This window comes from Mustela putorius, unplaced genomic scaffold (genome assembly GCF_011764305.1).
Source record: "Mustela putorius furo isolate JIRA1106 unplaced genomic scaffold, ASM1176430v1.1 tig00000139_pilon_pilon_pilon, whole genome shotgun sequence".
Classification (NCBI taxonomy): Eukaryota; Metazoa; Chordata; class Mammalia; order Carnivora; family Mustelidae; genus Mustela; species Mustela putorius.
Genome location: NW_025421293.1, coordinates 7,732,072 through 7,756,080, shown reverse-complemented (window position 1 = coordinate 7,756,080; position 24,009 = coordinate 7,732,072). Strand labels below are relative to the sequence as shown.

The window sequence follows — 24,009 nt, the reverse complement described above, 5'->3', positions numbered from 1 at the left end:
ACAGGACCTTGGGCCTCTGGGCGGGGGGTGTGTGGCTTTGAGGAGCTTGCTGGCAGAGGTCTGGGAAAGTGGGGTATCATCAGGGTGGTGTGTGCCATGAATGGCAGGGCTCCCCACATGACTGAGAGCATCTAGACACCCCTTTAGTTGCCACAGTCCAGCCCCTAAGGACTCTGTGGGAGACATTCCAGAAAGAAGGGCTTTTTGGAAAGGGCCAGTGATGGGCCAGCCCAAAAGAGCACACCCTCCATGTGGGCAGGGACCAGTCCTCACATGGCCAGGGTCCTCCCCAACCCTGGCCAGGGCTGTGGAACTGGCACCGTCTCGGTTCCCTCTCTGGGTGGGGAAATGTCACTTGTGGGTCATAGGACACACGTTGAGCAAGCCACTGTTCAAACTGGCACACCCTTTCTGCCTGTCCCCTGCTTGTGCCCCCCCCCCCCACTCCCCGCCTGGAGGTATTTTCTCCTGTCCCTGCTCAACCCACTTCCATCCACAGGGAGACCGGGTGAGACGCACTAAAAAGTCTGGCCAGAGAGATGATCAGTCCGCTCGGCAGGGGGACTGGCCCTACCTGTCAGGAAGGCCGGTTTCACCGGGGGGGTTTTCCTGGGAGTCCAGGCAATAGGAAGGAAGGGCTGGGTGGCAGGTAAGGTGTTCGAGGCTAGAAATGCCCAAGGACCCGCAAATATTTGGTTTTCAAAAGGCGGTCCGTAGGGCTTCTCCAGGGGTCTTGCTTGCTTGGCAAGGGCTTGATGGGTGCCCCCCAGAGGCTGGAAGACATAAGCTCTCAGGAGGTCTCGCCTCTTTTGAAGGCTACTTCCCATTCCCCTCTTCCAGGAAGCTTTCTTGGGATGATCTTCCAAGCCTTCCCTTTTTCTGATCTTTCCTACCCAAAAGCTTGGGTCCCATAAGCCTCCCGTGTCTTCCCTTGAAACGCATGCTTGCCTTGGCATTGTCCCCAAAGCCCAGCCCTGGGGATCTCCCACCCCCACACTTCACGCAAGGAAGAAAATGCCCTCAAGTGACGAAGCTCAAGAGCTTTAGAGAAGAGGTTGCAGGGGTGGTGGGGGTGGTGCTGAGGTCTTTGGGCCTGGCCCTTCTCAGGCTTCCCCACCCACGCCCCAGTCAACACAGGGGAGTTAGAGATGGCATCCCGGGAAGCTTCTCGGTTCTCACACTGCTCCACAATCTGCTTCTGCCTCCTTTTTTCCTCTCTGTTCTTTTTCTTTGGAGTAACTAACTCCAGGTCTCCCCTCTGCTCTGGGGGCAGGAAGGATTCGGGGTCAGTAGCGAGGGGAAAGACAGACACGGACTCAAGAGTTACAAATCCTCCTTTATTGGGAGGGAGGCTGAGAAACAATAATTTATTGTATGGGGAGCCCCCAGAAGTCTTCTCCCCATGAACGTTTGGGGAACGAGGGGTGGGGCAAGGGGGCTCCCAGGAGCTTCCTGAGAGGGCTGTGTGTTGGGGGGGGCACATTCAGTCCCAGGCACACCCAGCATCCACTCAGGAAGGGAGGCGCCAGACACAACCCCCGCTCCAAGGCTGTGGGGGGGGGGCGCGCACGTGTGGAAAGGCACAATGGTAGGGAGAGTGTGGCAGAGTGGTTGAATGTCAGGGGTCGACAAAGGACACCATGATATAGCGGGTGCCCCGAGTCGTGGGCAGCCCCTCGTGGTAGTGGGTGAGGCGGCCGGGGTGCAGGAGCCCCCAGCCCTTCCGCGGGGACGAGACTATGCAGTCATAACGCAGGAAGCGACAGCCACCTCCCTACAAGAGGACAGGAGATTGGAGGTGGACAGTGAGCGGACAGGGTGCCGGGGGTCAGGCCGCCACAGCGGGGGGGGAGGTGAGAGGCAGACACGGGGGCTTGGAGGGTTGGCACACAAGGGAGGCACAGGAGGGACAGGCACACAGCCCGGAAGAGGCCCAGGAGATGGCACCTGCGAAGGAACTGGACATGGGAAGAGGGCAGGCCGCGGGGCAGGGCGGGTGACAGAAGGGGGTGTGGGGGTCCTCAGGGGTGGGGGGCAGGCCAGCAAGGCCCCCGGGGCTCACGTGAGCGCGTGCACGTGTGTGGAGGAGCCCTGCTGGTGTCCTGACGCGGGCGGGCGCTAGGGGCTCACCTCATAATCCAGGCCCTTGTGGTTGAGGGCCACGTTGAGGGTGAAGGTGGACGAGTCGTGATGGGGCCGCAGAGAGGGCTGCTCGTCCGGCCGGTAGCGGACCACGAAGTTCATCACCGCCCGGGTCTGTGGGGACACGAGAGAGGACACCGGAAGGATGGCCGCGAGGTCCTGGGGGCCTTCCGAGGAGGGTGGCAGGGGTAGGGCCGCAGGGGTCTCACTGCTAACTGGTGGGACCCCTTCCCACAGGGCTCCGGGTGCTACAGGGGCTGAAGGGGCGCCGTGTGGAGACTTCCAGCAAGGACCGGGCTGTGTGGGGTCGGCAGGGGCGGCGGCCCACCTTGGTGTGGTAGCCTGGGAACAGGCTCTCTGTCATGGGTCCCACGTACGTCCTCAGCAGCTGTAGCCACTCGTCCTCATAGCCCACCTGCTTCATGTGGATGTCCACGGTGGGCACGTTCTCGTAACCTCCGGCCAGCCTCGAATCCTGCGGGCAGCGGGCACTGAGCCCCGACAGGGCCACGCCAGCCTCCCCCCTCCTCTCGCTCTCAGCCCTGAAAGCTTGCGTGACCTGCGTCTGGGAGCCTCGACCGTTTAGCCTGACCACCCCTACTGGCCCTGAAGATGTCACCTCTTCCGTGAAGCCCCTCGGTCCCCCCACGTCTGGGCCAAGGGCCCCTCCGGTGACTCCCGCAGTGTCTACGCTGCCCGTCACAGCCTTCAGGAGCTGAGACTGTGACGGACGCTAGAAGCTGAAGCGCACGAGGGCAGGGCGTGACCAAGTGTGGCTCAACGTGTCACACCCCCTAGGTCAGTGGCCAGCGTCTGGGACCTGCCAGCACTGGGTAAGGAGTTCCTAAACGAATGCATGCACCCAGGCACGCAGTTGTGCCCCCTGTGGGTCCCCCCCACCTCTCCTCCCCTCCCCCGGGGTCCCCTTCTCCGGGCACCCCCCCCTCCCCTGCCCCGGCCCCTCTCACCTCATGCCGGCCCCCTGACCACTGGCCGTAGTGCTCCATTTCCTCCACCAGCTCGTCGCACATCTGCTCGGACAGCAGCGGGAACCAGTACACGTCTGGGCACGGCTGAGGACGGGCAGGGGACGAACAATGGGGCCGGGGGACCCTTGCAGACCTCTCGGGAGGAGACAGGCAGCCAACCCAGGGGGGCGAAAGCCGCAGCAGAAAGGGAAGCCAGGAGTTGGGAGAAGCTGGGGGCACGGGGATCAGAGCACGGGGATGGGCCGGGAAAGGCGGGGCCGGAGAAGGTAGGAGCGGCGCAGGGAGCCCGGTGCAGACGGCGGGGGCATGCCAGAGCCCCAGGTGGGCCTTCTTTACAAAACTGTCACTTCACCCACAACACCAATAGGCCCAACAGATAAGAGAGAATCGCTCTGATGAGTGGTGGGGTGGGGAGCCGAAGGCCTTTCTGCTTGGCCTTTGCCTCTCTCTGCCCGAGGGCAGTCGGTTTGGGAAGCACCCATCCACCCAGCAGCAGCGGACTCAGGGCGGTGTCCACCGGGGCAGTCGGGGTCCTGCATGGGGCTCACCTGCTCCACAAGTCCCTCCCCTTCGAGGGCCCGGCTGTAGTTCTCATGAATGTACTGTTCCTTCCAGTCCTGCGGGAGAAGGGGGTGGGGTGCGCACCTTGACGTGTGCTCACTTCACTCCCCGTGGTCCCACCGAGGGACCCCCAGGGCCACGACCGCGACGGCCTCTCCCCAGGCAGGAGCAGGACCTGGGAGTGAGCGTGTGTGTGCACCCATGCCTGTGCCCTCCTGTAGCCAAGGGCACGTCCCGCGATCTGAGCAAGACGGCTGGCACTTACCAGGGGGTTGTCGAAGATCTGCCAGAGATCAGGGTGCAGATGGTCGGTGTCGTACCGGGAAGTGGCCAGGAGGCGGCCGAATTCGTGCTGATTGCTCAGGTGGAGAAAGATGCCCTGGAGTGGGGCAGGGGGAGGGTGTGAGGAGACACCGGTGGCTTCTGGCCAGCACCCCGCCTTCGGGCACGCAGGCCGCACTCACCTTGTCCCGCAGGCTCTTACAGAAGGCCATGTCGGGGTCAGTGTCGCTGCCCGAGAACACCTCCCTCTGGGGCAGCTCTGTCCTCAGGGTCTCACCACGGATCACGTATGCCTGGGATATATAGGGCACATTCCACACGCCCCTGGAGGCACCCACACGGGGGTCAGTGAGGTGGGGGACCCTTCCCCAAGGCTGCCCAGGTGAACCCCAGAGCCCCTTCCCTTGGGGCACCCCACTCTCCGAGCCGGAAGGTCCACCGGCTTCCCGGTCACAACACCTCAGGCCGGCTGCCCCGTGAGCCCGGCCCCAAAGCTGGGGCCCTTTGCGACGGGTGAGGCTTTGGGGGAGTGCGCAGGGGTGTGTGGGCCCCGACGGATGGGAGGGGCCTTGGCAGGACTCACACTCGCTTCCGCTGTACCAGCTCTACGTAGTCCTCCGAGCGTGCATAGTACTCGTCGGGGCTCAGGGCTCCCCAGAAGTTGGACCACAGCTTCCCGTGACGGGACAGCATGGGCGCTATCACCTTCCTGCGGACAGGCGGAGCGGAGGGCCGGGCACAGGTGAGCCCCGGGTCCCAGGACGGAGGGGGGACAGGGACTTCCTGGGGACTCTCTGGGGACCCTCTGGCTGAGCTGGGCAAGCGACCTGTTCTCTTCGATGAGGATGCGCAGGGTCTGCTGGTTGGTGAGGACGGCGTCGGCATCCAGGCTGAAGTAGAATTCGCACTCCGGGTCCTGCCGACAAGTGTCCCTGGAGGGGACAGGTCGGTGAGCAGAGGGGTAAAACGGAAGCGGGTGGGGGAGGAGGAAGGACTGTGTGGGGGGTGGGAGAAACCCCCCACTACCCGCTGACGAGGGGAAGAAGAAAGTGGGTAGAAACATCAGCAAGAGAACAGAAGGAAGACTATGGGGGGAGGCTTTGGCTCCCCGCACTGCCACTCATTAGAGTGATTCTCTCTTGTCTCTTGGGCCTATTGGTGTAGGGGGGTGGTGTGCATGCTTCCCCAGGACTCCTAGGTTCTCCTGGTTGCGAAGGTGCCCCCGTGAAGGCTGAGCACAGGCTGCACAGTGTGTGGACGGGAAAGGGTGGGTGCGGTGGCCGGCAGACCCCCTTGGCTCTCACCCGTGCTCCCCGCCCAGTGCTCACTCACATGGCTATGTCCCTGGCCTCGCCTGGCGTCAGGGCCTCCTCTGGCCCCACCAGCTTCACAGCTGAGAAGTGGTCCTGGAGCTGGGGCCAGGAGTCTGCGATGTGGGGCTCATGGTACACCTCCTGGAGAAGCGGGGGGTAGAGAGGGCAGAGAAGATGGGGTCTGAGGGAGAGGAGGGGGCAGGTGGTGAGCAGGAAGACTGCAGGAAGGAGTCTGGGTGGGCGGGAGTTCCAATCCAGGCAGGGGCAAAGCCCCTCGGGAGGGCGCACAAGGGAGAAGCCGCCTGCAGGGGTGTCTCACGTTGTTATGCAGGAAGAGGGTGATCCTGTCCGGGGGATAGTCCAGGAGCAGCAGCCGCTGCAGGAAGCGGGGCAGGAACGGGGTAGGTTGTTCCACAAACACAGCCAGAAGCACCCGGGGGGGAGGCTAGAAGGTACAAGATGGTGCTCAGAGGAGAGCCCGGGCCCCCACACCGGTGTGTCCTCCACCACCCTGGCAGGCTGGGAGTCCCCAGGAGCTCCGGCCTGTGCCCCGGCCCTCAGTACACTCTCCCTGCACCCCTCCTCACCTGCCCCCCCGGGAGTGTCCTCCGGTCCCGGCCGCAGAACCCACAGCCTCCCTGGGGGGTCCAGCCGTTAGGGACATAGTTTCCCAGGTAATTCAGCTGGAGCTGTTGGGAGAGGCAGTGAGAGCAGGAAGCAAAGGGGTCCAGCAGCGGAGCTGGGGACGGTCAGGTGGATGGACAGGGGACAGGGCAGGGAGGGGAGAGATGGACACTCAGAACCTCTCCCAGTACCTCTGCCGCTGGGGCTGGGGAGGACTGGCTGCTTGGAAGGGCTGGAGGTACGCAGGGGTGGGGGCTAGGTCTGACTGGGGCAGAGGTGGGGGGCTGAGGGTATGAACCACTGGAGCACCTTAGTGGGACCGTTCCCATGGACCACGACAGGAAGTGTGTCATAGGCCACATTCCGGATACGCACACGGTTCCGATCAAACTTTAAAACCACCTCATCTGGGGAAGAAAAGCCCAGCTTTATACTCTTTTCCTCTCAAAGCTGCCAAGCAACAGATGCTTCTAAATATGGAGGGGGGGCGGGGAGCCCAGCTGCTCTAGAGAGAGGATGGACTGTGGCTCCAGGGGTGTGGGGGGAGCAGCCACTGTCTCTCTCCTGAGGGTACTGACCAGACTCCGGCCACCGTGGGGAGCACCACCCTCCTCCCTGGGTGACCCGGGCAAGTCACAAAGGCAATTTCCTCCCCTGTAACGGGTGGTAACCATAGGTCCTCCTTTCGTAGGGCTGTGGTATTAAATAAAATCACAGAAGCGGTGCCCTTTCTCCTCACCTAAAGCCCCATTGAGGTTCTGAAAGATCCGGGATTTATGATCCAGATTGAGGCTGAGTTTCTCCTGGATGGGATGAAATGGGGTGGGCCATCATTACCCACTCTTTCTAGAACCTCCCTAAAGCCCTAGCCCCCTCATCTCCCCTTCAGGCTGCACCCAGAGCCACAGGTGGCCGCCCTCCACCATCCCTCCCTACCCTGAGCCCCGGGTCCAGGTAGAGTCGTGTATAGAACAGCTGGTCGTCGTCATCGTCTTTGTACTTCCACTGGCGGACGACTTGGTGGATGGTGGGGGCAAAGCCAATGAATCCTGTAGGGGTGGGCGGGCGCTGACCCCAAGACTCTCAGAGTCCCAGGGACCCATCCCCACTCCCTCTCTAGGCTGGGGGCCCCTGGAATGCTCCAGGCCCCAGCACCCCCCCCCACGCTCCATGCCCTAGTACCCCCACTCCCATGCCTTGGGCACTCTGCCACTCACCACCAGAGTTGAGGAAGCGCTTCCCCGTGCCCACCTCAGGGTACTGCTCTGCCAGCCCCCACTCGGGCCAGCAGAAGCCCTCCGCAGAGAAGAGCAGGCGGCTGCCGGTCTGGACAAACTTCTTCAGCAGCTCCGAGGGGCTGCCAGCCAGAATCACGTCGTAACTGGGTGAGGAAGACTGGGTGTGAGCGGGGCAACCACGGGAACCTCGGCTCCTTACCCCCTCCTCCTGCTTGTGTTCCCCCCCCCCCCCCCCCCCCCCCCCCCCCCCCCCCCCCCCCCCCCCCCCGCCTCCCCGTCAGCGGCCCCTTTACCTGTCCACAAACATGATGACCATGTCCTCCCGGTCTGCGTATTTCTCCATCGCCTTCTTGAGCCACCTGACCTTCTGTCCTCCACCAACTGTTCGGGCCACATCACCCCCTCGCCACTCCTCTCCCAAGCCCAGGGTCTGTGGGGGGGGGGGAGACCCGCCAAGCCAGGGAGGGACTCAGTCGGCCAGAGGGGCCCTCCTGACCAGGCTCACCGCTGGGCCCCAAGCATGCAGCCCTCAGCCCACTCCTCGCGCCCCTCCTCCCCTCCTAGGGACCAGCAGGCTTTCCTCTCCTCACCCGCACTGTGTAGTTGAAGAACTCCGCGGACCGCAGGAAACGCCGGTATCCTTCCGTCTCGGCTGTGGCCACCGTGATCACCAGCAGCTTCTCTGTCACCAGCCGGGAATTGGCGCTCGGGACCCACTCACCCAGCTCACCCCCCGCCCCCCGCAACGCGCTCCGCTCACCGCAGACCCCCTTGCCCTCCCTCCGACGCTGCTCCTGTCCTGTTTTTTTCCGATTCCCTCTTAAACTCTTCCCAACCTGGGAAACTTTGGTGTCCGTGGAGAGCTGGATGGGAGTAACACCCAGGAATTCGGTGTCAGTTCACAGGCGAGGCTGGAAATCCCAGCCCAGGGTGGGCAGTGGGCGAGGGGCCGCGTGGTTCACCCTGTGCAGGGCGCACGGCGTGGAGAGGCCGGCCACCCCCTCCCGGCCTTGACCCTTCCCCGGCGCCGCGGGCAGGCACGCCAACCCGGCGCCCGCTCGGCTCGGCGCTCCCGGGGTTCTCACCTGGGTTGACCGGGTCGCTGCCCCGCGGACGGTCGGAGGCCGAGGTTGCAGGAGGCGGCGGCAGCAGCAGCAGCAGCAGGAGCCCCGGCAGGAGCCGGAGTCCCGGGCCGGAGGAGGCCATGGCGTGGGAGCGGGCGGAGACAGCACAGCGGCTCGCAGGGCGCTGGGGCAGTGCGCCCGGATCCCAACTCCGGGGAGGGGCTCTGGGAAGAGGGACCGGGGCTGCCGTGCGGCCAGCCGCGAGGAGGAGCAGGGCTGGGGCGCCGCCCTGGAAAAAAGGCGTAGCCCGAGGCTACTGAAAACTCGAGAAGCCGGCGCCGCGGACAAGGGGAGGATTGTACCCGGGCGTGAGCGCGCGGGTGGCGCGGAACCAGCAGAGGGGGCGCCCGGCCGCGGAGCGGGGGAGGGGCGGGGGCTCGGGCCGGCGATCCGGAGCCGAGGACTGAGGTGAGAGGCAGGCCGGCCCAGTGCCTCCCGACACACGAGGAAACTGAAACCCGGAGAGGGGAAGTGACCCCCTGCAGGTCGGGCGGGATGCGGAGGCGGGTCTTTGCCGCAGCCCAGCCCGGAGCCGTGGGGCGGAAGGCTGGGAGAGCACGGCGGTGGGAGCGCGGGGAGCTTGGGCGAGCGGAGGAGCCGTCGGCAAGGAGGGAGAAGGTCCAGCAGTCTGCGGCCCCAGGGGCAATGGGGGTTGAGCTTTCGGCAGAGGGTCCCGGGGGGCCTCTCGGATTGCCCACTCAAGCCTGCCCACTTTCTTCGGTAGTCCAGCCCATCATCTCTACCGCCCCCAGGAGAAGCTCCAGGGGTTGCCTTTGCGATGATGGCATCTTCAGAAGAACCGAAGGAAAATGACATTTCTCAAAAGACCACTGGCATCGCCTCTTTAAAGTGATACATTTCGGGGAGTCCCACAAAATACACAACCACGCAGACCGGAAGTAGTTTTGCCCCTATAAAATATGGCGCAAAGCTTGTTCGTCTCCTAGGCAACACCACCTCCTGCGTAGGCACGTAGGGATGACTCTGCGCACGCGCAGTAGGACGCGCCGCCGGAAGTGATGGCACCGGGGGTGGTTTATAGCGCGCCGGCGCAGTATGCCCTTCCGGCAGCTGTGTTGTGGAAATGGTGGAGAAGAAAACTTCGGGTATGTGAGCCCCCGCGGTTGACCCCCTACCTCTTCCTGTCCCAGACCGACCCTGGCCTAGGGTGTTCTGACTCAGTTATTAGTCTCAAATCCCTTCCCCGGCCGTCGGGTCCTGGCGTTCCGGTAGAGCCCTTCAGACCATCCATTCGTGTTTTATTGATGCCGGCTCCATGCCCGCGCTGGGGATGCAGAGAGGAAAAAGGTCCCTGTCATCCAGAAGCTGGCTCTCCGGGAGGCGGACAGACACGCGAGCCTACCGTTGCGTTTTAGAGCGAGACGTGCGACGGCAGAGGGGTGTACAGCTCGGGGGCGCGGGCAGCGGTGGCACGTAACCTCGCTTCTGGGACGGAGGGGACTGGGAAGGCTTGGAGGGAGAAAAAACGCTTGGTCTGAATCTGGAAAGTCGAGTCACGGTTTCGCCCAGTGCAGGGGCGCCGAGGCTCATTCCCAGCAGCGTGAACCGCACGTGCAAAGGCAGGAAAGCGAGAATAAGCAAGTCGCTTAGGAAGCCACGTTCATAGTTCGGGGCTTTCGGAGGAATAGTGAGAGTTTGGAGGGTTGGGGAAAGGAGCATTTGAAAGGCATTCTGTACGGCGCCGGGGAGCTTCAGTTCTCTCCGGAGGGCCGCGGAGAACCGTCAGTGGCTCTTTTAAGGCAGAGGCGTGACCCGGATTTATCTTTTAGAGAGGCAGTTCTGGCTTCAGTGCCGCACTGTACGGAGGAACTTTCTAGAATGGTGGGAATGGTCGTAATCAGCACTGTTTAGCTTGGCAGCCTTTAGCCACATGTGGCTTTTGAGCACGTGAAATGCGCCTGGTGCCACCGAGAAAATGAATTTTAAATTTTATTTAATCTTACTTGATCTGCGTTTGAATTTGGGGCGCTGGGTGGCTTAGTTGGTTGGGCGACTGCCTCTGCCTTTGGCAGGGCCCTGGGATCTAGCCCACATTGGGCTCCCTGCTCAGCGGGGAGCCTGTTTTTCCCTCTGTCACTCCCCCTTCTGTAGCCTCCTGCTCTCTCTGTCAAATAAATAAATAAAATCTTTTTAAAAAAAATCTACATTGAATATGTTTTTGTTTTGTTTTGACAGAGAAAGAGAGCACAAGTAGGCAGAGAGGCAGGCGGGGGTGGGGGGGCAGGCTCCCCGCTGAGCAGAGAGCTGGATTCTGGGCTGGATCCCAAGACCCTGAGATCATGACCTGAGCGGAAGGCAGAGGCTTAACCCACTGAGCCACCCAGGCACCCCTCTACATTGAATTTGAATAACCACGTGTGAGTAGTGTCTACCTATATTATATAGAACCTTATTATTATACATATAGAGGCTGGAAGGCCAGTTAGGGAGTGATGGAGTTTAGTCCCCATAAAAAGATAGGGAGGGCGCCTATCTGGAGGCTCCCCATGGAGCAGGGAGCCCAATGCAGGGCTCCATCCCAAGACCCTGGGATCATGACCTGAGCCGAAGGCAGCCACTTAAGCAACTGAACCACCCAGGCGCCCCCATGTCAGTCCTTTCTTAAAACTCCTTGCTGGATCTCCTTTATTCTCATTGTAAATCTCCAGATCCAAATTCCTTTAGATGTGTAAAGGCAAGACTTTTAATGGTCTGCCTGACTTTATATCCACACAGTCTCCCGGACACTGCAACAGACTTGATGTAGGAGCCCTACTGAGCTTCCTTCAATTTACTGAAGGCACTTTGGTCTCCCATTCAAGCTTTCTCTCATGCTGATAGGAAAGCCTGACACACCCATCCCTCTCCCGGAACCAAGCTAACTTCTGTCCCTCAGTCAGATCTCAACCTAGACATTCCGTCCTCTGAAAAATCTTCTACCTCAAGGCCGAGTTAGGTGTTTCTGGCATGTGCTCCATAGTTCTTTGTACTTCTTGTGTGATCATATACTATGCTCTACTCTTCTTGCTTATTTCATTGTTTGTATGCCCCTCCCCTCAACCCCGACTGTAAGCTCATGTATTCCTATGGCCTAGCACACCCCCGGGGACTTGGGGGGGAGGCAGTGTGCAGGGATCCAGAGCTGGGCAGTTCTGGGTCTGAATTCTGACCTAGCCACATACTAGCTATGTGAGCTTTGGACATACTTCTTAACCTTTGTACTTCAGTAAGCGGTATGATGGTAATGATAACTCTCTCATAAGGCTGATAAAGGGTTAAAGCTCTTGCACAAAGAGCCTAGTGAGCCTGGCTCACAGTGCATGCCCGGTAAGCATTAGCCACTGGGCCATCGCTATTATTATGGTTACAGGCACTCCATAAATACTTGTTGAATGAATAAAGAGATATTTTGTGTGGAATTATCAGGCCCTGATAGAGAGATTTAAAATAACTCCTGGGTTTCTTGTTTAGCATGTCTGTGTAGATGATTCCATTTACGTAAAGAGTATACAGGAGGAGAAGGAGACTTTGGGAAGATTTTGAATTTAGAGCTACAGCGACAGTGGGGCCATCTCTGGCTAGTCTCAAACCTCTCATGTGGCCTACTCTCTCCCCACTAAGGAGAGGGCTGGCCCCATCCCTTTCTCAATCTTTTCACTCTTCCTGGGATTTCAAACCCAAACGTGGGGCTCTCTCACCCAAAAGCGAATGACTCCAAAAGTGGTTCTCTCGATTGTGAACTTTCTCCTGAGCCCCAAGGCTGTTGACTGTTCTGTCAGCTGGAAAAATCACCTGCTGACCTCACCATTTTATTTTATTTGTTTGTTTGTTTATTCTTAACATACAATGTATTATTTGCCCCAGGGGTACAGGTCTGTGAATCATCAGACTTAAACACATTTCACAGCACTCACCGTAGCACATACCCTCCCCAGTGTCCATCACCCAGCCACCCTATCCCTACCCCCTCAACCCCCAGCAACCCTCAGTTTGTTTCCTGAGATTTGTAATCTCTTATGGTTTGTTTCTCCCAATCCCATCTTGTTTCATTTTTTTCCCTCCCTATCCTCCACGAACCCCGACTCTGCCTCTCAGATTCCTCATATCAGAGAGATCATATGATAATTGTCCTTTTCTGATTGACTTATTTCACTTAGCATAATACCTTCTAGTTCCATCCACATCATTGCAAATGGCCAGATTTCGTTTCTTTTGATCTGCTGCGTAGTATTCCTGTGTGTGTGTGTGTGTGTGTGTGTATACACACATACCACATCCTCTTTATGCATTCATCTGTTGATGGACATCTAGGTTCTTTCCATAGTTTGGCTATTGTGGACATTGCTGCTATAAACATTCGGGGGCACATACCCATTTGCATGACTGCATTTGTATCTTTAAGGTAAATACCCGGTAGTGCGATTGCTGGGTCATAGGGTAGCTCTTATTTTAAACTTTTGAGGAACCTCCATGCTGTTTTCCAGAGTGGCTGTACGAGCTTGCATTCCCACCCAGAGTAGGAGGGTTCCCCTTTCTCCGCATCCTCGCCAACATCTGTCGTTTCCTGACTGGTTCATTTTCGTCATTCTGACTGGTGTAAGGTGGTATCTCACTGTGGTTTTGATTTGTATTTCCCTGATGGTGAGTGATGTTGAGCACTTTTTCATGTGTCTATTGGCCATTTGGATGTTTTTTTGCTGAAATGTCTGTTCGGGTCTTCTGCACATTTCTTGATTGGATTATTTATTCTAAGGAACTTATCAAAACTACACTTTATCAAACTCTTTTGGACACTAGCCCTTTATCTGATACATCATGTGCAAATATCTTCTCCCATTCTGTCACTTGTCTTTTGGTTTTGTTGACTGTTTCCTTTGCTGTGCAGAAGCTTTTGATCTTGATGAAATCCCAATAATTCATTTGTGCCCTTGCTTCCCTTGTCTTTGGTGATGTTTCTAGGAAGAAGTTGCTGCGGCTGAGGTCGAAGAGGTTGCTGCCTGTGTTCTCCTCAAGGATTTTGATGGATTCCTGTCTCACATTGAGGTCTTTCATCCATTTTGAGTATGTTTTTGTGTGTGGTCTAAGGAAATGGTCCACTTCCATTCTTTTGCATGTGGCTGTCCGATTTTCCCAACACCATTTGTTGGAAGAGACTGTCTTTTTTCCATTGGACATTCTTTTCCTGCTTTGTCAAAGATTAGTTGACCATAGAGTTGAAGGTCCATTTCTGGGCCCTCTGTTCTGTTCCACTGATCTATGTGTCTGTTTTTGTGCCAGTACCATACTGTCTTGATGATTACAGCTTTGTAATAGAGCTTTAAGTCTGGAATTGTGATGCCGCCAACTTTGCTTTTCTTTTTTCAACATTCCTCTGGCTGTTCGGGGTCTTTTCTGGTTCCATATAAATTTTAGGATTATTTGTTCCATTTCTTTGAAAAAAATTGATAGTATTTTGATGGAGATTGCATTAAATGTGTAGATTGCTTTAGGTAGCACAGACATTTTGACAATATTTGTTCTTCCAATCCATGAGCATGGGATGTTTTTCTATTTCTTTGTGTCTTCCTCAGTTTCTTTCATGAGTACTTTATAGTTTTCTAAGTACAGATTCTTTGCCTCTTTGGTTAGGTTTATTTCTGGGTATCTTACTCTTCCATGAGGTTTATTTCTGGGTATATTACTGGTATTTTGGGTGCGACTGTAAATGGAACCGACTCGGTAATTTCTCTTTCTCTGTCTTGCTGTTGGTGTATAGAAATGCAACTGATTTCTGGTCATTGATTTTATATCCTGCCACTTTAATGAATTTCTGTGTAAGTTTGGGCAGTTTTGGAATGGAGTCTTTTGGGTTTTCCACATAAAGAATCATATCACCTGCAAAGAGAGAGTTTGAATTCTTTGCTCATTCCAATGCCTTTCATTTCTTTTTGTTGTCTAATTGCTGAGGCTAGGACTTCAAGTACTAAATTGAATAGCAGTGGTGATAGTGGACAGCCCTGCTGTGTTCCTGACCTTAGCAGAAAAGCTCTCAGTTTTTCCCCATTGAGAATGATACTCGCTGTGGGTTTTCATAGATGGCTTTGATGATATTGAGGTACATACCCTCTGTCCCTACACTGTGAAGAGTTTTGATCAAGAAAGGATGCTGTACTTTGTCAAATGCTTTTGCAGAATCTATTGAGAGTATCATATGGTTCTAGTTCTTTGTTTTATTAATGTTTTGTATCACACTGATTTGTAGATGTTGAGCCAGCCTTGCAGCCCAGGAATAAATCCCACTTGGTTGTGGTGAATAATCCTTTTACTGTACTGTTGGATCCTATTGGTGAATATTTTGGTGAGAGTTTTTGCATCCGTATTCATGAAGGATATTGGCCTGTAATTTTCCCTTTTGATGGGGTCTTTGGTTTTGGGATCAAGGTAATGCTGGCCTCATAAAATGAGTTTGGAAGTTTTCCTTCCGTTCCTGTTTTTTGGAATAATTTCAGGAGAATAGGTATTAATTCTTTAAATGTTTGGTAGAATTCCCTTGGAAAGCCATCTAGAGCTGGGCTCTTGTTGGAGGTTTTTAATAACTGCTTCAATCTTCTTACTGGTTATGGGTCTCTTCAGGTTTTCTATTTCTTCCTGGTTCAGTTTTGGTAGTTTAACCCACTGAGCCACCCAGGCACCCCACAGTTTTGGTAGTTTATTTGTCTCTAGGAATGCATCCATTTCTTCTAGATTCAGATTTGCTGGTGTATAGTTGCTCATAATATGTTCTTATAATTGTATTTTTTTGGTGTTGGTTGTGATCTCTCCTCTTTCATTCATGATTTTATTAATTTGAGTCCTTTCTTTTTTCTTTTTGATAAGTTTGGCCAGGGGTTTATCATTCTTATTAACGCTTTCAAAGAAACAGTTCCCAGTTTCATTGATTTGTTCTTCTGTCCTTTTTGTTTCAATTTCATTGATTTCTGCTCTGATCTTTATTATTTCTCTTCTCCTGCTGGGTTTAGGCTTTCTTTGCTGTTCTTTCTCCAGCTCCTTTAGGTGTAGGGTTAGGTTGTGTACTTGAGACCTTCCTTGTTTCTTGAGAAAGGCTTGTGTTGCTATATACTTTCCTCTCAGGACTTCCTTTCTGTGTCCCAAAGACTTTTGAACAGTTGTGTTTTCATTTTCATTTGTTTCCATGAGTTTTTAAAATTTTCTTTAATTTCCTGGTTGAGCCATTCATTCTTTAGTAGGATGCTCTTTAGTCTCCATGCATTTGAGTTCTTTCCAAGTTTCATCTTGTGGTTGAGTTCTAGTTTCAGAGCATTGTGGTTTGAAAATATGCAGGGAATGATCCCAGTCTTTTGGTATCGATTGAGACCTGATTTGTGGCCCAGAATGTTCCATGTGCACTAGAGAAGAATGTGTATTCTGTTGTTTTGGAATAGAATGTTCTAAATATATCTGTTATGTCCATCTGATCCAGAGTGTCATTTAAAGCCTTTATTTCCTTGTTGATCTTTTGCTTAGATGATCTGTCCATTTCAGTGAGAGGAGTGTTCAAGTCCCCTACTATTATTGTATTATTGTCAATGTGTTTCTTTGATTTTGTTATTAATTGGCTGCTCCCATGTTAGGGCTGTAGATATTTAAAATTGTTCAAGGGTCTGTCCAACAAGAAGATCTAAGTATGGTATAGTGTCCTTCCTCATCTCTTATTATAGTCTTTGGCTTAAAATCTAATTTATCTGATAGAAGGATTGCCACCTCAGCTTTCTTTTGATGTCCCTTAGTGTAGTAAATTGTTTTCCACACCCTCACTTTAAATCTGGAGGTGTTTTGGGGTTTAAAATGAGTTTCTTGAAGACTGCATATCGATGGGTCTTGTTTTTTTAATCCATTCTGATACCATGTGGTTTTTGATTGGGGCATTTAGCCCATTTACATTCACGCTAAGTATCGAAAGATATGAATTTACTGCCGTTGTATTGCCTGTAAGGTGTCTGTTACTGTATATTGTCTCTATTCCTTTCTGGTCTGTTATTTTCAGGCTCTGTCTCTGCTTAGAGGACCCTTTTCAGTATTCCTGTAGGGCTGGTGTGATGTTTGCAAATTCTTTTAGTTTTTGTTTGTCCTGGAAGTTTTTCTCTCTCCTGTTTTCAGTGAGAGCCTAGCTGGATATAGTATTCTTGGCTGCATATTTTTCTCATTTAGTGCTCTGAATATATCATGCCAGTCCTTTCTGGCCTACCAGGTAGGTCTCTGTGAATAGGTTTGCTGCCAATCTAATATTTCTACCTTTGTATGTTACAGACCTCTTGTCCCAAGCTGCTTTCAGGATTTTCTCTTTGTCACTGAGACTTGAAAGTTTTACTCTTAGATCACAGGGTGTGGACCTATTTTTATTGATTTTGATGGGGGTTCTCTGTGCCTCCAGGATTTTGATGCTTGTTCCCTTTGCCAAATTAGGGAAATTCTCTGGTGTAATTTGCTCCAGTATACCTTCTGCCGTCCTCTCTCCTTCTTCTTCTGGGATTCCAATTATTCTAACATTGTTTCATCTTATGGTATCATTTATCTCTCGAATTCTCCCCTTCTGGTCTAGTAGCTGTCTCTCTTTTCCTTAGCTTCTTTATTCTCCATCATTTGGTCTTCTGTATCACTAATTCTCTCTTCTGCCTCATTTATCCTAGCAGTAAAAGCCTCCATTTTTTTATTGCACCTCCTTAATAGCGTTTTTTATTTCAACTTGGTTATATTTTAGTTCTTTTATTTCTCCAGAAAGGGATTCTCTGCTATCTTCCATGCTTTTTTGGAGCCCAGTTAGCACCTGTTTTTTGGTATTCCGGTACATGAGCATGACATTCTGAACTGTAGTTCTGACATATTACTAAGTTCTGTATTGATTAGGTTCCTAGCCATTGGTACTGCCTCTTGTTCTTTTATTTTTGAGGCAAGTTTTTCCACCTTGTCATTTTATCCAGATAAGAATAGATGAATGAGCGAACAAAATACTACCAAAGGTAGCAACGACCCCAGAAAAATATACACTAACCAAATCAGAAGAGACCTGATACTGGCGGGAGAAGAAAGGATGGGGGAAAAAAAAAAAAGAAAAAAAGCATATAAGACTGGTGAACAGAACAGAGCCACACACTTGATTTTGGGTGTATTTTGGTCTGTCAAAAGAAACTGTCTCCCAAAATTTTAAAGAGAAACATATATATACACAAAAGTAAGGGTAAACATGATGAAGGGATCGAATTTGACTATAAAGATGAAAATTTTTAGGGGCGCCTGGGTGGCTCAGTGGGTTAAAGCCTCTGCTTTTGGCTCAGGTCATGGTCCCAGAGTCCTGGGATCGAGCCCCGTATCGGGCTCTCTGCTTAGCAGGGAGCCTGCTTCCCTCTCTCTCTGCCTGCCTCTCTGCTTACTTGTGATCTCTGTCTGTCAAATAAAATCTTTAAAAAATAATAATAAAGATTAAAATTTTTAAAAAGGTATCGATAATACAAGAAGTTGGTTGAAAAAAAGAGGAGAAAATAATGTGATTAGGCTGGAGACTAGAACAAAGCCATGCGCTTGATTTAGGGTATATTTTGATCTATTAGAAGAAACTGGGAGTGCCTCAGTGGCTCAGTGGGTTAAGCCTCTGCCTTTGGCTCAGGTCATGATCTCAGGGTCCTGGGTTGGAGCCCCGTGTTGGGCTCTCTGCTCAGCGGGGAGCCTACTTCTCCCTCTCTCTCTTCCTGCCTCTCTGCCTACTTGTGATCTCTGTCAAATAAATAAATAAATCGGGGCGCCTGGGTGGCTCAGTAGGTTGAGCCGCTGCTTTCGGCTCGGGTCATGATCTCAGGGTCCTGGGATCAAGTCCCATATCGAGCTCTCTGCTCAGCAGGGAGCCTGCTTCTCTCTCTCTCTCTCTCTCTCTGCCTGCCTCTCCATCTGCTTGTGATATCTCTCTGTCAAATAAATAAATAAAATCTTAATAAATAAATAAATAAATAAATAAATCTTTAAAAAAAAAAAAAGAAACTGTATCCCATAATTTTAAAAGATGAAAAAGCTATATGTATACAAAAAGTAAGGTCAAATACAATAGACGGGATAGACTATGACTATAACAATAGAAATTTTTAAAGATTTTTTAAAAAGGTATTGGTAAGATAGAATAGTTAAAAGTGTTAAAATAGGAAAGAGGAAAAATTGTTTAAAAAAGAACAAAATATTTTAAAAATTTAGCTTTGGGGGCACCGGGTGGCTCAGTGGGTTGGGCCTTTGCCTTTGGCTCAGATTGTGGTCTTGGGGTCCTGGGATCAGGCCCTGCATCAAGCTCTCTGCTCAGCAGGGAAGACTGCTTCCCCCACTCTCTCTGCCTGCTGCTCTGCCTACTTGTGATCTCTGTCAAATAAATAAATAAAATCTTAAAAAAAAAAAACTTTAAAGAAATTTAGCTTTGGAAGACTAAAAAATCATGGGGCAAAGCCATGAATTATATGGGCTGTATTCCCATAGCTCTGAAGTTTTTCAGTTCTCATCAATAGGTGAGCTTGGGCTTGGATGGATGTTCTTGTTGATCTTCTCGGGGAGGGGCCTGTTGTATTGATTCTCAAATATTTTTGCTGGAGGCAGAATTACGCCGCTCTTGCGGGGGACCAGGCTAAGTGGCCTGGTTTGGAGAGCGAATCTGCTCGGGTTCACTTTTGGGAGCTTTTGTTCCCTGAACACTTTCCGTAGAGCTCTGGGGGATGGGAATGAAGATGGCGGCCTCCCTGTCTCTGGCCCATAGGTGCTGAGAGCTCGGGGACCCCCTCCTCAGCGCGCCCTCAGAGAACAGCAGCAGTCCCTCCTGTCTCCCTGGTCTCTGGCCGTACTCCAAGCTCACCCGGCCTGTGACCAAACGTTTCTGCCTCTGGCGCACAGCCCTGTTTGGAGTCTGCAAACCCAGCAGATTCCTGCCGTTTGCTCCTCCCGGAGTAGGAACCGGGTGGCTTCCTGGATCTGGCACTTGCAGGGTCTTTGCTCGAAGAGCAGTGGCCCGACTGTGCCTCGGATCCTGGTCTCAGGTAACCCTGAGCTGAGAGCCGCCCCCCACCCCAGCTTGGTCTCTGCATCCAGCTCCCCTGCTCCGATTACCTGGGGACTCTGCTGCACTCAGACACCCCCGATCCTTCTGTGACCCCCACGGGACCTGAGCCCACACTGTCCCCGCGAGGGCTCCACCCCCGCTTAGCCTCTGGAGCGATGTCCCTCCATGGAGCAGACTTCTAAAAAGCTCGGATTTTGTGCTCTGCTGCTCCACCCACTTGTCGGGAGCTGGCCCCTCCCCCCGTGGTCTGTCTTCTAGATGTTGCTTCAGATTCACTTCTCTGCGTGTCCTACTTTCTGGAAAGTGGTCGCTTTTCTGTTCCTAGAATTGCTGCCCTTCTCCTTGATCTCCTGTTGGGTTTGCAGGTGTTCGGGATGGTTTGGTAACTGTCTAGCCGAACGCCTCGGACCTGTGATAATTAGGTCTCGCTCCCACTCCAACGCCATCTTGCTCGTCCCCCTGGAAGCTTCCTTCTGACTTCACCATTTTAAACCTCCCTCTCGTTATCATTCCAGCTGTTCACTGGGCTCTGTTAATTCTATACAAAATATCTTTCTTCATTAAACGTATGTCCATCGAGGGCCTGTAGCCATAAGGAAGAGCTGAAGTCATGTCAAGAAAGCAGATGAGGGGTACTTTCCACCCAAGGGGTCACAGGGGGCCATACAAGGAGGATTGTAGAAATACACACTGGATTTGGCCCTAGGAGATCACTGGGGTCTTGAACGTGCGTGGTTGCCTCTGAATGGGAGTCAGTTCACAGGGGGTTGAGGATTGGGTGGGATGTGCAGAAATGGAACATCCCGTGGACCGTTGTGTCAAAGATAAGTCACTGTGATGCCGGGTTGACCTGGGAGAGTTTGGCAGGTTTTTCTAGTGAAGGGAAAGTTCTGTGGGGGACGAGGGGTTGAAGACGCAGGAGGGAGGGAAGGACTGGAGTCCGAGGTGGTGGTCAGGTTTAACAGTGGGCCCCGGAAGGGGTGCGCATACACTTCTGTTTGAGGGTGGGCTGAAAGACGAGTGTCTGCCCATGTGGCCGGCCTGTGTCCTTTGTGGCAGGAAATGGGGCTGCTGAGCGTGAAGGCGGGGTGCATTAAGGTCCCGGTGGAGGTGGGAAGCCCAGAGTGCATGGTTGTGTGCTTTCTGCCAGCAGTGAGCGGTCTCCAGGAGGCGTTTCACGGGTTGGGTCTGGGGGTTGGGAGGAAATGCTGGGGCCACCCCAACTTCTCTCTTCCTGTGTCCCCATGATTCTGGCTCTGCCCCATCCAGTTCGCTCCCAGGACCCTGGACAGCGGCGGGTCCTAGACCGGGCTGCCCGGCAGCGCCGCATCAACAGGCAGCTCGAGGCCTTGGAGAATGACAACTTCCAGGACGACCCCCACGCAGGACTCCCCCAGCTTGGCAAGAGGCTGCCTCAGTTCGATGATGATGCAGATACCGGTAAGGCGGGTGGGGGAGGAGGGAGGAGTCAGCCTGGCTCAGGACCGTAGAAGGACCTGGGCTGTGGGGCAGGCAGATGACGGGAGCTCCTCTGGCTCCGCTGGGACTGGCTCCTGCCACAGCTTCCTCTAGCGGGTGGAGAAGACAGAACGTATGGGAACTGAACTCCCAGAGCCCCTCCAGCTCTGACAGTAACTACAGTTGACCTTGAGCGACACCGGTTTGAACTGAGCAGTTCTGCTCCCTCATGGGTTTTTTACAGTCCGGTCCTGTAAATGTTCTTTCTCTACCTTGCGATTTTTCTACATATTTTGTTTTCTCTACCTTCGTTGCAAGAATATGGTATATAACACATAGAACATATAAAATTTGTGTTAACTGCCTGTTTCCGTTATCAGTAAGGCTTCTGGTCTACAGAAGGCTATTTGGGGGGTTGGGGAGTTGAAAGGTCCCCACAGATTTCTCACTACGTGGAGGAGGTCGGCGCCCCTGAGCCCCTCGTCAGTCAAGGGGTAAACTGTAACTGCCCTTCCTCTGTAGGAAAGAAAAAGAAGAAAACCCGAGGGGATCATTTTAAACTTCGCTTCCGAAAGAACTTTCAGGCCTTGCTGGAGGAGCAGGTGAGGGGGCGCTGGCCCAGCGGCTGGGAGGACCCCACAGGGAAGGAACGAGCCCGCCGAGGTCCTGGTCCTGGTGGGTGTTTTCCGCGTGGGTGGGCGAGGAGCTGTGGACCCTTCCCCTTGTCTCAGCAGAACCTGAGTGTGGCCGAGGGCCCTAACTACCTGACGGCCTGTGCGGGACCCCCGTCCCGGCCCCAGCGCCCCTTCTGTGCGGTCTGCGGCTTCCCCTCCCCCTACACGTGTGTCAGCTGCGGCGCCCGCTACTGTACCGTGCGCTGTCTGGGCACCCACCAGGAGACCAGGTGAGCTCGGCACGCCCCGCCCCGGGTCCACGGCTTCTCCCTCGGACCCCCTCCTCTCCTCACCCTGGGCTTCCTCTGCAGGTGCCTGAAGTGGACCGTGTGAGCCTGGGCGTCCCCGGAGGAGAAGGCCTTCGCGCATCACCCCAGCCTCAGAGAGGGCTCGGCCAAAGGGGGAGCTGCTCTTCTGGACCTCGCGAGCAGCCGCTCACTCGCCCAGCAGAGCCGTGTCCTTCCCGCCGGAGCAGAGCGGTCTTCCCGCGGACTGTGTGCAGGGCTGCGGGCTGGGCCGTCAGCGTGCTGCTGTGCGGAATAAAAGGTTTCTTGCGACGAGGAGCCTCCTGTTCGGTCCCAGGGTGTTCTGGGGGTGAGGGTCACAGGTCTGTTGTCCTACTCACAGCTCTGTGGCTTTGCCTTCTATCTGTCAATCACCGCTCCCACATCTGCCTCTCTGACCCTGGAAGATTCCCTCCCATTCTCCTGCCACGCCCCGCCTCCGCGTCTCTCGGCTGCTGCTTGGTTTTGTTTTGGGGGGATTTCTGGAGGCCCTTGCTTTTGCTTTTTGTTCCTCTCGTTTTTCTGAGGATCATTTGAGTGTCGCCAGGACCGGGTGACAGGGAAGTAGAGTGAGCGCTGGGGACAGGGTGCAGAATGATACTGCGGAAGGAGCCAGCCCTGCTTCATCCTCTGGTCCTTAACCCAATGGAGAGATCGGCCCTTGACCTTGGTGCGGCGGTCTGAGGAGCATTTGTCTTGAGGAGGCGGTTGTTAACCGGGAGCTGCAGTGTGTGAAGTTATCAGTATCCGAGAAAACGCGGAAATTCCTGGGAAGCATGAGAAGCATGGGGGAATTCGTCATATAGAGGCCTCTGTTCTTGGTGGCCCTGGATGCTGTAATTTTTTTTTAAGATTTTATTTATTTATTTGAGAGAGAGAAAGAGGGCTAGCGCACAAGCAGGGGCAGAGGGAGAAGAAGACTCCTCACTGAGTGTGGAACCTGATGTGGGGCTCGATTCCAAGACCCGGGTGACGATGATCTAGCAGAAGTCAGACGCTTAACCCACTGAGCCACCCGGGGGCCCCCAGATGCCATAATTTTTAATGCGGTATTAAAGCTTCTTATACCCATGCCGCCTCTAAGTGGATTGCAAGCTGTGAGCTCATAAGCTCCTTGGAGTTGCTGTCTTAAGGCCCTGTACCCCGTTAGGACACAGCATAGCAGATGCTTAGGATGTAAATGTTGTATTTGGTGAACAGATGACCTCGAGATATTAACGGGAGCCAGCAAATCCTGGGTTAGGCACCTTCGTAGGCTCTTCTCTCCCCTTTTGGGTCTTGACAACAGCTGGCCCAAATGCTCGCCGTGTCTTCCTTGCCTTTTCTCTGGAGACATGAGTTTGGGTCCGTGGTGTTGGGGACAGCTCCGAGTCTGATGGTGAGGACATGGTTTGGGGACAGTTCTGGCTGGTGGTTTTAAAAGACGACTGGACATTCTCTGACTGTCCTTTCATCAAGACGTAGAGTCTTTGCTCCCTTCCCCAGGGATCAGGGCAGGATTACGACTTTCAGCCAGGGTGGCAGAAGTGAGACCATGCGACGTAGAAGGATAAGGTAGTAAAAGGCAGAGAAGCTTCTGCTTTGTCAACTAGGACGCTTGTCGTTTTGGATCCCTACGTCACCATGTGAGAAATCCAGCCATCCTGAAGCCGCCGTGCTGTGAGGAACCCCGACTGCATGGGGAGGCCACACGCAGGTGCCCCCGTGCCAGGCGCGGCCGAGTCCGGCCTTCACACCAGCCCAGCCGAGGCTTCCTTCGTGAGAGTGAAGACGCCTCCAGATGGTTCTGGCCACCAGGCATCAAATCACCCTCAGCTGTTTGAGGCTTCCTGGCCATGTGCTCGACATCACAGAGCAGACACAGACGTCTCTACAACGGCCCAGACGCCTCGCCTGCGGAATCCGTGTGTATGACCCGGTGGGCTATGCCGCTGAGGCTCGGGGGTGGGGGTGGGTGTTCCGTGGCGGTGGTAACCGGGACACCAGGAGTCATTTGCTGGCTTCTGACTTCTGGCCTGAGTTTACTGTCTGTCCCATGCAGGGAAACTTCCCTAGATCCTAACCTTTCAGTCTTCCTCTCCATCAGGGAAGAAAATGGAGGGAAAAAAAGAGGAAAGAAGGGAGAAAGGGGAGGGGGGAATGAAAGACTCTGTCTTGGCTGAGAAACGCCTCGTCACCTCGGTGTGATCACCTGCATCGGACTTGCTTTCAGAACACGGTCTCCTCGGCTTAGTTCCTAAATTCACTGGCATTGTTCC

The 24,009-nt window shown here is 53.9% G+C and overlaps 2 protein-coding genes across 4 annotated transcripts; one reads left to right on the top strand and one right to left on the bottom strand.

Annotated features, from left to right (window-relative positions):
• Positions 1–1,323: 1,323 nt before the first annotated feature.
• Positions 1,324–8,772, bottom strand: PLOD3 (procollagen-lysine,2-oxoglutarate 5-dioxygenase 3). 2 transcript variants are annotated; one of them, XM_045075024.1, is made up of 20 exons: positions 8,235–8,772; positions 7,986–8,012; positions 7,740–7,831; positions 7,443–7,579; positions 7,129–7,292; positions 6,848–6,960; positions 6,651–6,714; positions 6,221–6,318; positions 5,875–5,976; positions 5,607–5,732; positions 5,307–5,428; positions 4,802–4,906; positions 4,558–4,683; positions 4,157–4,298; positions 3,958–4,071; positions 3,680–3,748; positions 3,111–3,215; positions 2,471–2,617; positions 2,131–2,256; positions 1,324–1,774 (listed from the first exon to the last, which is right to left on the bottom strand). In XM_045075024.1, the coding sequence occupies exons 1-20, from the start codon at positions 8,353–8,355 to the stop codon at positions 1,619–1,621; spliced, it is 2,256 nt and encodes a 751-aa protein (XP_044930959.1). In that variant the 5' UTR covers positions 8,356–8,772; the 3' UTR covers positions 1,324–1,618. The 2 variants fall into 2 exon arrangements, with proteins under 2 accessions (XP_044930959.1, XP_044930960.1); XM_045075025.1 differs by lacking the exon at positions 7,986–8,012 and having other exon boundaries at positions 8,235–8,768.
• Positions 8,773–9,271: 499 nt separating this feature from the next.
• Positions 9,272–22,024, top strand: ZNHIT1 (zinc finger HIT-type containing 1). 2 transcript variants are annotated; one of them, XM_004761588.3, is made up of 5 exons: positions 9,272–9,379; positions 20,605–20,775; positions 21,316–21,395; positions 21,525–21,697; positions 21,779–22,024. In XM_004761588.3, exons 1-5 carry the CDS (start codon positions 9,358–9,360, stop codon positions 21,798–21,800), a joined length of 468 nt encoding a protein of 155 aa, XP_004761645.1. In that variant the 5' UTR covers positions 9,272–9,357; the 3' UTR covers positions 21,801–22,024. The 2 variants fall into 2 exon arrangements, with proteins under 2 accessions (XP_004761645.1, XP_004761646.1); XM_004761589.3 differs by having other exon boundaries at positions 9,273–9,379; positions 21,528–21,697.
• Positions 22,025–24,009: the final 1,985 nt, after the last annotated feature.

Excerpts from the sequence above, each read along its gene's own strand:
- PLOD3 (XM_045075024.1), bottom strand. The coding sequence starts at position 8,355 with ATGGCCTCCTCCGGCCCGGGACTCCGGCTCCTGCCGGGGCTCCTGCTG. Across the intron at positions 4,299-4,557 it reads CTGGTACAGCGGAAGCGAGT|GGGCGTGTGGAATGTGCCCT; the intron begins GTGAGTCCTGCC and ends GGGTGCCTCCAG. Across the intron at positions 2,618-3,110 it reads GGTCAGGGGGCCGGCATGAG|GATTCGAGGCTGGCCGGAGG; the intron begins GTGAGAGGGGCC and ends CGCTGCCCGCAG.
- ZNHIT1 (XM_004761588.3), top strand. The coding sequence starts at position 9,358 with ATGGTGGAGAAGAAAACTTCGG. Across the intron at positions 9,380-20,604 it reads GGTGGAGAAGAAAACTTCGG|TTCGCTCCCAGGACCCTGGA; the intron begins GTATGTGAGCCC and ends TGCCCCATCCAG. Across the intron at positions 21,396-21,524 it reads AGGCCTTGCTGGAGGAGCAG|CAGAACCTGAGTGTGGCCGA; the intron begins GTGAGGGGGCGC and ends CCCTTGTCTCAG.